This window comes from Pangasianodon hypophthalmus, chromosome 29 (assembly GCF_027358585.1).
Source record: "Pangasianodon hypophthalmus isolate fPanHyp1 chromosome 29, fPanHyp1.pri, whole genome shotgun sequence".
NCBI classification, from domain to species: domain Eukaryota; kingdom Metazoa; phylum Chordata; class Actinopteri; order Siluriformes; family Pangasiidae; genus Pangasianodon; species Pangasianodon hypophthalmus.
The window spans coordinates 12,842,824-12,856,559 of record NC_069738.1 but is presented as its reverse complement, the minus strand read 5'-3'; the positions used below and the strand labels follow the sequence as shown (position 1 = coordinate 12,856,559).

The 13,736-nt window shown below is 41.6% G+C and overlaps 1 protein-coding gene across 4 annotated transcripts; it reads left to right on the top strand.

Moving 5' to 3' along the window:
- Positions 1-2,339: 2,339 nt before the first annotated feature.
- Positions 2,340-12,767, top strand: znf865 (zinc finger protein 865). 4 transcript variants are annotated; one of them, XM_053231289.1, is made up of 4 exons: positions 2,340-3,640; positions 4,153-4,241; positions 6,362-6,577; positions 6,894-12,767. In XM_053231289.1, exon 4 carries the CDS (start codon positions 6,945-6,947, stop codon positions 11,505-11,507), a length of 4,563 nt encoding a protein of 1,520 aa, XP_053087264.1. In that variant the 5' UTR covers positions 2,340-3,640; positions 4,153-4,241; positions 6,362-6,577; positions 6,894-6,944; the 3' UTR covers positions 11,508-12,767. The 4 variants fall into 4 exon arrangements, with proteins under 4 accessions (XP_053087264.1, XP_053087262.1, XP_053087263.1 ...); XM_053231287.1 differs by having other exon boundaries at positions 2,343-3,640; positions 6,362-6,599; XM_034301544.2 differs by lacking the exon at positions 2,340-3,640 and adding an exon at positions 3,647-3,999 and having other exon boundaries at positions 6,362-6,599.
- The last annotated feature ends 969 nt before the right edge of the window (positions 12,768-13,736 follow it).

Sequence of the window (13,736 nt, the reverse complement as noted above, 5' to 3'; positions counted from 1 at the left end):
AACACCTTCATATAACAACATATTACACACTTTCCCTAATTTATACCGCTATGTGTAAATATTCAATCATATTGAATCACTGATTAGAGGTATGTTTATTTATCATTTGACTGTTTGGCAGATAAATGTTTAGCTATGATGCTAATGAGCCTATTGCTATCAAATCTATGGAGCAAAACTAATGGAATTAACTAATATTATGAATTTTAGCCCCCTTCCTTAAAGTTAGTCATTGAGGCACTTGACGTTTTTTTCCTTCTGGTTTGTGGATTCAGAAGATCCAATCTCAACGAGACCTGGCGGTCAACATAAAAGACCCTTTGGAGATTTTTTTTCAACAAAAATCATAGACACACGTTTATGATATTTAACAATGGTTAATTATACCAAGCATTACAACAAAACTACACAAACATTTGTTCAGGAAATCTTGAGTTTGAGTCCTGACAAAGCCACAGCCATCCATGGCCAGCAGTCCATGAGAGCTTAACTGGCACTGCTCGCTGGGTAGTTAGGGTGGCATTCCTCTCTCCCCTGTTAATAACAAAACTAGCCAATCCTGGACATCTGAGAGGGCAGTTAGTGCTTTCCTCCAAGTGTGTCCAGCTGCTCTGTGATGAAGCATGAACACCAGTTCAATACGGTGTGTTGGCTAGAGTCATGTGTTTGGAGAAAGCTTGTGCTAGCTCTCACCCTCTTGGGTTTGCAGCTGTTGTCAGTTAATCCAACACTTTCAAACAACACATTAGGGCTTTCTAAAATGAAATATGTTGTCTAATTATATTAGAATGAAAATGTGGGCATATATAAACTTGAAAATGATTGTGGACTTTGTAGAAATGCCTAATGTTTATTAGATCTGGGACTGATCATTCATACTATCATTCATTTTAATTCAATCTAATTGAATATATTTTCCTTGTTGATATATATTTTTTAATCAAAGAAAGTGGAGTTTAAAAAGAACAGAATTTGGAAGGGTGAGAAAGTTATATCTATCAGGATGGATTAGCCATGCCAGTGATGCCAGATATGTGTTTTCATTGTAAAAAAAATCCAGCTTAGTCAGATCAGCTACAAGATGCCAAAACCCAGGCCGAGCGGGTCAAGCTGGTAGACCGTGTTTGCCAGCTGGTAAGTACTAGAAGATGGAAACAGATTCTGGATTATCACTACTAATGCTACATTGTGGGCAAGTTATTTTTAAGAAACTAACACAACACTAAGGTAATTTGAAAACCTCAGATATTTCTTATGAGTTTAGTGAAGTATTGAGGAATCTGGAAAGTAATTTAACAGCCTGCACAGATGATCTTACCAGTTTGTCTGACCAAACTGGATTTTTCAGCAAGGTTGCAAATGCTTTTGTGCTTGTTTACTTTTAAACTGTGTCCTTCAGTAGGAGTCAGGCTCTATATAAATCAAAATGATTGTTATGATAATCTAGGTATGTTCAACATGCCCTGGCTACACCAGATCTGGTTTCCTACCTGGTTTCCTTCCTCCACACTGTAAATCTCAAGATTATATGATAGCTATTGCCAACATATCTCCCTCTTTTCTTTCCTGCTCACTTACATTCTCACTTCTCTGCATTTTTCCAGCGCTCTGCATAACTGCACTCATCTCTACCTGTTTATTAGTTTTCGTTCGGCATTCCTACTCTGATCACAAACACACACACACACCTACCAAGGTAAAGCAATTTCAGTGGTTTGTTCATTGCCACATTTTAAGATATTCTGTTATTACAGCCCTTTACAATGTGTTCTTTGTGGATTGCAGTAAATACTACTACTACTACTACTACCAGTAATATATTCTGCTTTTATTATATTCTGTTTTATTATGTATCACTGTTGCACTGTGGGATGAGGCACTAAGGAAAAACATTTCACTACATTAATACATCACATGTATGTAATATGTATGTGACAAATAAAGAACCTTGAAACTTGAATAATAATAATAATAATAATAATAATAATAATAATAATAATAACAACATCATAAAATTGTGATTACATTTGCAGCCTACTCTCAATTGACATGTAATACACATGAATTTAAAAAAAAAATCTATATCATAAATGTAGTACTGTAGTACAGGACAGTAAGATGAATGCAAAAAAAAAAAAAAAAAAAAAAAAAAAACAGTATCTGTTTCTTTAATCCAGAACTTGCTGCTTTTCTACTGCAATACTAAAAGGGCATGTTTTTAAAATTACACACAATTCCTTCCTAAGAGAAATCATCCAAAAACATACATCATAATATGTCATGTAAAATGATTTACTTACACACAAACAAATGCATGAAGAGAATTAGTGGATTAAAATAGTAATAGTGTAATAAACAGGGTGAGCTTGCTGGAGTATATTGTTTGGATCCGCCCTTAAGTTAGACCTTTCAGTTTAATCTGCCACTGAGCTTTGATGCTTGTAGGATTTTGCATGCAGTCACGTTGTGTATTTGTACAAAACCTAGTGAAGTTGGACATATGTGGTGTTATAATGTGATTAATGTGAGCAGGACGAGCATTCCGAGTTTTCTTGAAGGTGCATCACGTGTTTCTGTTCTCCACAAGGAAACAAACGAGGCGTCACTGGCATGCGCCATTTTGAGGGGCAGGGTCAAGCGAGTGCTTCAGACAGGGGAACAGCAGCAGCTTGTGGGTAAAATGGCTTCGGAGCTGTGACATTGGGTGCACTATTACCATCACAAAACGTAGCTTTACCACGTTATTGCCCTCTCTTCCCCTTTATTTATGTCACGCTTTCCTTCCAAACAACTGGTTTAATGGTGTTTTCTTTTCCACATTCGGTTATCATAACATTAACACGTTCATAGTTTTATCAGTGTCGGGCTGCATTTGCAAGATGGACGTTATAAATTTATAAATATAAAATAAATTTGCCCGAGCCATATATTTACGCCTTAAAAGTTTCATAAACTCTGTACAGAGTTTTATTTATTTATTTATTTTATTTTCTGAGGGTGCACTTTGTTTTGTTTTGGTTTGTTTTTTGAATATTTATCGCCCAAGTCTGCCCCATGTCAACTTGTATGGACTTCGACTTTATGATACAATTTTTTTTACTTATATTACAAGCCAAAAAAAAAAAAAACACCACTACCAAAAAAAAGTAAAATAATTCGCGTAATAATTTTAATCAACTCGCAAGCATTCTTATTTGTACTTTTTAATCCTGCAGAGTAAGTACATTTCAGCGCTGCAAAATGAGCGCAGCCGGACGCTTTATCGTGCGACACTGGCCGGAACTGTATCACTGCCCGGAAACGACCACTGTGAAACGAACATAAGCGCCTACAGGAAGACGGGGACATTAAAAAAAATGACACAGTGGGGGAAAATATTTGGCTAATACTACTGATTAACGCAAAGGAGAAATCCTACGAAGGACGTATTCGATTAATACACGGTTAAGCGACCGAAACTAGGTCGCAGCGTAAAGCGATCAGTTTGCATTAGCCAGCTAACCGAGCGGAAATTGGGTTTGGTTAACGGGGCGACAACAGAGCTCTCGGGCCAATGGAGAGGCCTTTGAAACTGTTTTCGACGGGAGGATGAGGAAAAATGACCCGCTAACCTGAAATCGGAAACCGCCTTTGTGTACATGTACGTTTCGGCGCCTTTTTTTCTTTTTATGCATATAACTCCTTTCATGTTGTACTTTCTAAGAGGACTTGGTTGTACATAAACGTATGCAACATATCAGGTCGGATGGTTTAATGGTGCAGCGATGAAGCCTGAAACAGAATACCGTGTTTATTTAGCTAACGTTAGCTAGCTACAGAGAGAGAGAGAGAGAGAGATAGAGAGAGAGAGAGAGAGGGATAGAGAGATAGCAAGCTGGCTAATGAGCGAACGCACTGCACACATTATCCATATTCAGGGTTTAAAATCACTTAAATCACTATATAATACTTTAAAAACTATTTTTAGACTCCCATAAATAACTTGTTTTCCAAGACACGGTTCGTATCATTTATCATTTTACGCTTTTGAGTTGCTTGGAATTTTGATATCTATATAAATATATACATTTTTAAAAAATCTCACTTATCAGCATTTGAAGTATTTTTGTACTTTTGAGGGATGTGATTATAAAAAGCCTTCATTCCCTTCAGTCCCTCATTCTCTTCCGAGCTAACAAAACTGTGAGTAAGCGGAGTAAGAGCCCCGACACTGAGCACTTCAGCACAAGCACACGAGTGTGGTGAGTTCTCCTGCCTGGACATTCACGAAATAAATGTGACTTGTTTTTGACTTTGGGTTTCTGTTTCACAATGTTACACTGACGACTTACAACCTGAAGCCAAACCTCAGTCAGGCTTCCAACTGGTGTTAACTTTACATGCTTTATACCTCACTATGTCTGAAGTATGACGTTTATCATAGAAGCTCCTAACAGTGCTTGTGTTTCTAATATCTTTTATATTGAGATTTTTTTTTTTTCATGAAACATTGACCAATGATACTACTGCAGATATGAAGCATATATAAAGGGCTATTGATGGATTATTTTCTGAGCTGTTTCTGAGTACATTAACACTGAATAGGATGTATTTCCCAGTACACTTTTTAGTAAGTTTTATTTATAGTAGTGTATTTAAATTTGAGTAATTTTAGACTTATGGACCCAGTGCTCACAACAGGCAACGTACACCGCGAAGCATTACATATGGTTATATTGATGTATGTGTGATGTGCATAGTGATTCTGGTGAGTCACTCAAGCAGAAATGAAGTTTCTCACTCACCATTTTCAACATCATATTAACGATAAATCTAGAGATGGGCTGAATTAGGCCTCCAAACTTTTTTTTTTTTTTTTTTTTTTTTTTGACGATCATGGTCAAAGTACTTTAGACATATCGAGCCTCGTTACACAGATGTGGTTTTTAAGATGCATGTCTACCGGAAATGTACAACACCACCTAGTTGTGTCCTGAATTTGAGATTCTCCCTGGAAATTGTAATTTTGAATTTCAATGTAGAAGTAGCAGGGACAACAGACATGATGTATGACACACGTGCATTGACTTAGGAGGCGTGGCTGACAACCAACTCTAGGCTAGTTAGCTATCTAAGACATGACCAGCACACAATGGCTTTGATCAGCCATGGTGGTATTAGCATGAACGGTGAAGCTTTGGAACCCTCTCTCTGTTTTCCATAGTGTACAGATGAGGAGGTGAGAGAGCTGGACAGATTAAAAGGATTAAAATCGCTGCTGCTCTGGTCCCTGTGGGTAGAGAGGGCTTTGGTGCCACGGTCAGCGGGTAGTTGTATGGCATTGTGAGCATATAGGAATGAGTTAAAAATAGACCAACATGTCTGTGAAAGACATTTAAACCAATAATGTCAACTTACAGTTTGGTTATAAAAAAAAATTTAGACTAGTGAAAGGCAAAAATTCAGAAGTTCACCATGCATAGAACCTTTATAGACATTACACACTACATGGCCAAAAGTATGTGGACACCTGACCATCACACCCACGTGTGGTTCTTCCCCAAACTGTTACCACAAAATTGGAAGCACACAATTGTATAGAATGTCTCTGTGTGCTGTAGCATTACAGTTTCCCTTCACTGGAACTAAGAGGCCCAAACCTGTTCCAGCATGACAATGCCCCTGTGCACAAAGCGAGCTCCATGAACACATGGTGTGTGAAGGTTGGAGTGGAAGAACTCGAGTGTCCTGCACAGAGCCCTGAACTCAACCCCACTGAACACCTTTGGGATGAACTGGAACACCGACTGAACCCCAGACCTCCTCACCAACATCAGCGCCTGATCTCACTAATGCTCTTGTAGCTGAATGAACACAAATCCCCACAGCCACGCTCCAACATCTAGTGGAAAGCTTCTCAGAATAGTGGAGGTTATTATAACAGCAAAGGGGGAATAAATCTGGAATGGGATTTTCCACAGGCACATATAAATGTGAAGGTCAGGTGTCTATAAACTTTTGGCCATATAGTGTGTCTGTGAACACATGGGGCAGTATTTTTTTTTTTTTTTTTTTTTAATTTAACTGGAGTTTGCATAGTTGGTGCTCATGATAGTCTTATAATTATGGGGTAGATTTCTTTTAATTGTTAAAGTCATTACTTGTATTGGGCTTCCTAAGAGTCATGTTGGTCAGTCACAAGATAACATTAATCCCCCCCCCCCCCCCCCCCCCCCACCGCAAGAAATAATAAATCTTTGTTTCTTGCAGCCTGAGCAGTAATGCATCTGTGGACTACTGAATACATCTTTATAATTTATATCATCAGAATTATATATATTGATCTTGTTGTGCTTTTTTTTTTTTTTTTTTTAATTATTAGAATGAGGTTGCTGACGGCAGACAGAGGCAAAAACTACTGGATCATATCGCTGCTGTGTTCTTGGTCTTCCAACTTGGGACTTCATCCCATTCAGTGGATGTTCTGGCATTGCGTCGTTTGCTTTTTCACTGTGATTTGAACTGAACTGCAAGGACAGCATTTAATAAGGAACACACAAATGGGGACCATTTCTTTAAATGCCTGTGAGATAAATAAGTAAGAGAACATTCCCTCGCCGGTAAGATTTCAGATTACTATGAGCAGCAAATTTTAAATTAAATTTATACTGTTATACATACAAATGCACTGATGAAAGTAAATGACTGTTTTAAATGGCTTAGATTTTCCAATGTTTTACCATGAGTACATCTTTTTGCTAGGATTGAAAGTAGACCTGTTGAATAATTGAGAGTATGCACATCAATAGAAGTAGAGTTTTGTGAATTTTGTGAGTTAAATATCACTGGCACTAAATGGCACCATCATTTTTTGCATATCATTTAATTAAGTAGTTGTGTTCTTTTTACTGCAGCAACAAGGGAACGAGAAGGAACCAGAGGAGTGTCCCTCAACAGTGAGGGAAATGTTCCAGTTCGGAAAGTACCCTATGGACATTTTAGAAATGCTTAGTGGGCATCAGGCTCATCAGTTCAAAGGCCTAGGTTTTGAACGACAGCTGCAGCACCAACAGCAACTTCAACACCAGCAACAGCTTCAGCAGCAGCAACAACAGGGTGAGGCCTCTGGAGCTCTCCTCTCTGGGCTTGGCCTAGGTTCCCTTCAAGGATCTAGAAGTAATGCATTTTCAGATTCCTCGTCGATTTTTGCCAAAATGAGTGCACCACCTCCACCCATCCCCCAGCAAACGCAGTCTTCTTCCTCACAAAGTTCTCGCAAATCTAGCAAGATGAGCAGCACTGGCAGTTCAGCTTCTGGATACCCACAATTTTTGCGTCCTTTTCACCCTGCAGAGGCTGCTCTAGCACAGGAGCAACTTCACTCAGGGATGGGGCGGTTTGATTTTGCAGGAGGTAGTAGTACTGGTGGTTCTGGAGTGATTGGAGGAGTTGTAACATCTGCTCCCCCACCACCACCACCACCCCTGCACCCTGGTCTCTCTGTGCCTCAACCATCGCCTGGACCATCTTCATCATCACCTTCTCCCTCCAGTTCGACCACCACCTCCAATAACCCTGCTACCAGCAGCAGTACAGTAGCTGGACTGGTTGGGGCTCAGTCTGAGGCACGTAGTTTACACCAGCAATTTAGTTGCATGCTTGCAGCCAACCAATACTTCCTTTCTGGAATGCCTACCAATGCTAGCCTTGAGCAGTTCCTAGTTCAGCAGGGTCCCCATAATCATCTTGGTCTTACAGACTCAAACACAGGTCTAGCTCCTCCCCCAGCACTTCACCCCTCTCACACACATGGCCACCCAACCCCTCAGCCTCAGCAGCAACAGCAGCAGCTACCACCACATGCATTGTCTCACCCACACAGCCATGCCCATCCACATCACCCTCTTCATCCTGCCCCTCAACCATCGCCACTCAGTGGGTTTGATTTTCAAGGCATCCCTGTTCTTTCCTCCAATCAGCTAGCTTCCCTAATGCAACAGGAAGCTGGTCTTCCTCTCCCACTTCCACTTCATCTCTCTGCCCCAAAGGATGATGGGAAAGGGGATGGTACATCTGTGGCTGGAGGAAGCGGAGGTAGTGGCAGCAGGAGAAAGAAAGCAATGGCCGGATACCTGCCCCAGAGGAAAACTGATGGCAGTAGTGGTAGTAGTAGCAGTACTAACTGCCATAGCAGCTCTGGGGCACATGGCCATGATGGGTCTTCTGGCCTTGTTGGAGGAGGTGCAGGGGTTGGTATGAGAGGTCTTGGTAGTGACCCCTCCTCAATCCTCTCCTCTTCAACACCGTCCTCCTCCTCTTCTTCAACTGTCTCTTCCTCTGCCCCCTCCTCAAATTCTGCCTCTGTGTTGGTAACAAATGTTTCACAGATACCCAAATCTGATAATCAGTCCGCAATGACTCCCACTGTTACTCAGCCTGAGCCTTATCACTGTGGTGAGTGTGGCAAATCTTTCACACACCTCCCTAGTCTCCGTAGACACATACGTAGCCACGCAGAAGGGGGTAATGGTCCCAATAGCAGCGTTAACACAACTCCAAATACGGTGCATCAACATCAGACAGACACAAGTCTCCCTCACTCAACACAAGATGGCATATCTCAGCAAAATGCCCATCATCAACATGAACCAAATCAGTCCAATCCAGATCCTTCCTCTTCATGTCCAAGTCCAGATAAGACATACTGTTGCAGTGAATGTGGGAAAGGTTTTAAGAAACGAGGGCATCTCCTTCAGCATGGTGTTATACATTCTGGTGCGCGACCATATGCTTGCTCTACCTGTGAGAGATCTTTTAACCGGCGTGAATCTCTTACTCGACATGAGAAAATTCATGAGGATAAACCTTACCGCTGTCCAGCTTGTGATCGCTGCTTTAGAGAGAGTACCTCTTTGCTTAACCATGCTGCCTCTGGCTCATGTGGCAAACCAGGTAGGGGATCAAGTTCGAGAAGCAGTGATGGCAGTTCAGTGAGTTCCGAAGACAAGGTGGAAGGTAGTGAATACCAAGGTGGACAAATAGGAGATGAAAAAGAATTGGGTTACGAGAAAGCTGAGGGAGGTGCGACAGAGATGTCCTGTGATGGCCTGTATCCACAGGGGAGAGGAGGGAATCCAAATACTGGTGACAAACCAGAAGGGAAATATAATTCGGCATATTCAAGAGATCCCTACCAAACATCCTATAGAGTTGACGATTATCGTCGACCACAGGGTACGCTGACCTCATACTCTGGAGATGGCTCTTGTACTAACAGCATGTCAGGCCCTGCCCTCAGAAAAGCCCCCCTAGCTCCAACACTTCACCCACACCCTCCAAATCAGCAACAGCATCACCATCACCAACAGCAGCCACATCTTCCTCTTTCTTCTCTTCTAGATGACTCAGAAGATGAAGTTACCAGCAGTGCCATGTCTGCGATAGCTGCAGCTGCTGCTGCCTCTGTCTTGCCTGAAATAAACAACAGTGGGGGAAGAGAGGAACGAAGAGATATAATTGGAGGTTTGTTAGGGGGTCTTGGTTTTGCGTCTTTGGGTGGCCCATCTTCTACATCTGCAGGAAATGGGGGAAATGACGAGTGTTTGAATGGATCCATGATGCCTTTGTCTCATCCTGCTCAGCAGCAGCAGCAGCAGCAGCAGCCTAATTCACAAAATGCCACATCTAATGCCAAACCGAAGCGGCCAAGGAAGCCCAGACAAAAGAGGGAACCTAGGCCTGGTGGTATCTCTGGAGAGGGTGTAAAGCGTAGGCGGAATAACCAGAATGGGGCTCGTGGGGATGGAGCAGAAAGGCCTTATTTATGCACTGTTTGTGGGCGTGGCTTTGGCAGACGCGAGACCCTCCGCCGGCATGAGCGTGTTCATACAGGAGAAAAGCCATTCCATTGTGATGTTTGTGGCAAAGATTTTCGAGAGCCTTTCCATCTTACTAAACATCAGACTGTTCATTCAGGAGAGAAGAACTACAAATGCTCCCTTTGCGGAAAAGATTTTGGGTATGCACAAAGTCTGAAAAGACATGAAAAGCTGCACCTCAGAGGGGATTTCAAACCAAGACGGAGTAAAACCAAGTCTTCGGCAAATCAAGGAGGAACAGTTCCTCAAGATGGCAGTCAGACAGCCCCTGGATCATATTACCCTTATTCTCAAAATAAAGCTCAAGGATCCAATGCTAGCACATCCAACCAGCCCCCTCCTAAGCTTTATACGTGTGAAATTTGCTGGAAGTCATTTCGCCATCACTTCCATTTGACTGCTCATCACCAAGCCATTCATGAACATGGTGGGGAGAAACTGTTTTCATGTGAGGTGTGTGGAAAAGCCTTTGCTTACTCCAACAGTCTGACGAGACATCGCTTATCTCAGCATGGTTTAGCACGCGCTGGACCAACCACCCAGCCAACAGGAAGTGGGTCTGGTGGAAATGCATCATCCTTAACAGAAAGTGAGGCTGCCACTAATGTTCTCCTTAGTCTGGCTCCTGACAATGGAAGTCATGGTGTGCAGCAAACACATTCAAACATTGCTCATACACAGCATCTTCACCCTCAGCAACCTGCTGGCTATTCCCCACTCTTCTACACACCAGAGTCAGGTCCTCATAGTTCGAATACCAATGCCCCGTCCCACCCTCAACACCCTCACTACTCACACTCCTCTATAGGGCCCCTTTCCCATCAGCAGCCTGTAAGCGGGAAGGCACAACAGATTTATCAAGGGATTACAGGAAACCCCATTCATTCTGCTCCCTCTCATATCCACATTTCATCCTCTCCACTCCACATTTCTCAGTACCACCACCAGCAGCACTCTTTTCAAATGCAGCCCCAGCATCTACATCATCAACTTGTACAGGCGCATGGAGATGTTGCCCAGAAAAAGAAAAAAAAAAAGAAAAAAATTAGATTCGTTGGTGGGGGGCAGCTGTTTGGCGGGTTCACTGAATTTGAGACCGCAAGATGGCGTAGATTTTTGCAGAGGAAAAAAAGCAGGCTTCAGCAGCAACTTAAACGGAAAAGGTGGATAGCCCAGTTAAAGTGGGCCAAGTATACAGGAGGAATTGGGATTAATTTAGGGGTTGGTACATGGCGTGTGGGTGGGCTGAAATTGAGAGGTTTGAGGTCTTTGATGGTTCCCTTAAGGTTCTTTACATGCCCTATCTGTCCGTCCACCACCTTTACACGACGGATAACCCATTCGGTTCACCGTGTGATAAGGCACCCCCCAAGGAAACATGGCTGTCGGGCTCGCCTGCGTTGTATAGTCTGTGGTAAGCGCTCTCGAAGGCTCCTCTCAGCTCTTCGCCATCGGGCTCGGCACCTTTCCCAAGGATCTTTCTCTTGCCCCCAATGCCCCTCACGGTTCTGGAATGCTGCCCTGCTACAGAGGCATAAATTTGCCTGTAGACGAGTTGGTGGAGGACGAAAAACACCAAAGGGGACTTATTCTCAGAAAGGAGAGTATTATATGGAAAGATCAGGTGGCATTGCAGAGTACAGGCACTAAGTATTTTTCACTCTGAAGAAAATATGACCGTCAAAACTGATGAGTTTTAAAAACCCTAGAGACCCCTAATGCACAGTGGAATTTCTGCTTTGAATCCACTACATATTTACAGTCACACACTCATTATACAGATGGTCTCTGGTTTCAGCCAAGGGAGTGCCTCTTATAACAACATGAACATTAAGCCTGTATCTAAAAAAGAAAAGACAAAACACACATCCATTAAGGACATGGATCTGAAACATGGTTTCTCCAAAGGGGAAGAATATTTTAGATTATGGGACTATTTGGTAGCACCTTTGTTGTTATAGTAGCATCTCTATCCTCTAAAAACACATTCATTACGTATTTTCGTAACTTTTTTTTGTGCTGCGATAATGAATGCAAACGAGTAAGAGTGAACTAATCTCAACGGTAACATATTTTTTTTTTTTTCCTCTAAGTGACTTTCCCCTTATTACTTAAAATTTTGGACAGTATACTCTTTTATTTTCAAATATATGTAACTTTCTGTTTCTTGTGGCCTGTGCCCTACCCCCAGTAGTCTTGTGTTTATAGAAATGCTTGTCCGGGGACTAATGTTGCTGGTTGGGAAGTTGTTGAACATAATTGTTTTATTCTCTAAGGACAAATGTACTAAGACACTTAGGTTTTCAAACCTTAACATTGAAAACTAATACTCATTCTTGCCTCAAAACTTTCAAATCATGTGAAAATTGTTGCATTGGGTGGGGGCACCATAGCTCAATAGATGCCATGTTTAATGTCACCTGTTTTTTAAGAAATATGTAATTTTGTAGGTATTTCTATGACAAGTGTTATATCTTTGGTTGTGATGGACTGGTGTGAGTAAGAGTGGAGAAACCAGTCCGTACTGTAAAATGCGTATTATATTTTATGTATCAATTGTTTTTGTTGCTTTTTTATTCTTCAGAGTGCAAGTTTTTTAATCATTTGTACTATTTGTGGTTGGGCGTGTGTATGTTTTAAGATGAGGGGAATATATGTATCAATGTGATTTTTTTTTTTTTTTTTTCCTTTTTATCCCCCCCCCCTCTCCTTGTCTAATCTAAACAATTATAGCACAGGTCCCAAACACTATTGTATACATTTCAATACTTTGCTTAGCTCCTCTGTCCCAGTGTAATCTCAGTAAACTAAAATATGGCATATAAATACTAAACTATCGTTTTTCTGTTTTCTGCAACAGCAAAAAATAGTAAATCGCACCAAAAACCAATAAAAAAAACCTGAAAGTCACCCAAGATAGTTTGATATTATTTTGAAGTATAAAACCTCACCCTGTTCTTTAAGCTCGGCCTTATGACAAAGAAAGCCCAGGCCAAAAAAAAAAAAAAGGGGAGCGATGGAGTTTAGAAAAGGTTCAAAATGGACCAGGTGGTGCGCACCTGGCACTTGCAGTGCTGCTGCCTTGCCTTTCTGGAGCTGTTTCCCCACTCACATGTTCTGGCACATGCCCTCTGCAGTGCCATACGCCTTTAGAGGCGGGGAGGAGAATGCCTGCAGGGTTGCCGTGGCAGAGGCACACAGCCGTCTGTTCTTCGAGTTTCTCGCTTCGTGCAACCCAGTGAAAGTGGAATGAGTTCAGTGCTGTCTTCATTTTTTTTTTTCCCCTAACAGTCTGAACTCATTTGGAGTTGCTGATGTAAATAAGTCTAAACTGTGTTTTTTTTTTTTTTTTTTTTTAAAGTACAGAACATTACAAAGGTTTCTAGAGGTTTTTAGTTACACCAGTTAAAAATGAGTTATACATTTCTTAAGATGCAGTACACAAATAGTTCACTAGGTGGTGGTAAAAGACCCGTATGTGACCACTTCATGGTGTCTTCCTGATCCAAGAGATTGCTGAAAAATCCATACAGAAGTATCTTTTAAAATGAAATTAATTTGTGTATAATGGAAGGTTTGTGCATGTTATTAAATTATAGGAGATGCATGGTAGATAATATTTTCATGACTCATATACACACACACACACACACACACCATTCACTCTCCCCTATTTATAAAGGAAAATGTCCAGCAAAATACAGCAACATGGCTTTTCCAATGTTGAAGGAATAACACGAGCTGAAAAATACCCCACACAGCCTGATAACTCTCTTAGGTCCTAATGAGTGTGTGGATGTTTTCGTGTTTAAGCCATGCGACTTCCGTTTGATCTCCAGAGTTTGTCTGCACTAATCCACTGGATCTCACGTATGGCGG

What these genes read in the sequence shown, in the direction of transcription:
- znf865 (XM_053231289.1), top strand. Translation starts at nt 6,945, where the DNA reads ATGTTCCAGTTCGGAAAGTACCCTATGGACATTTTAGAAATGCTTAGT.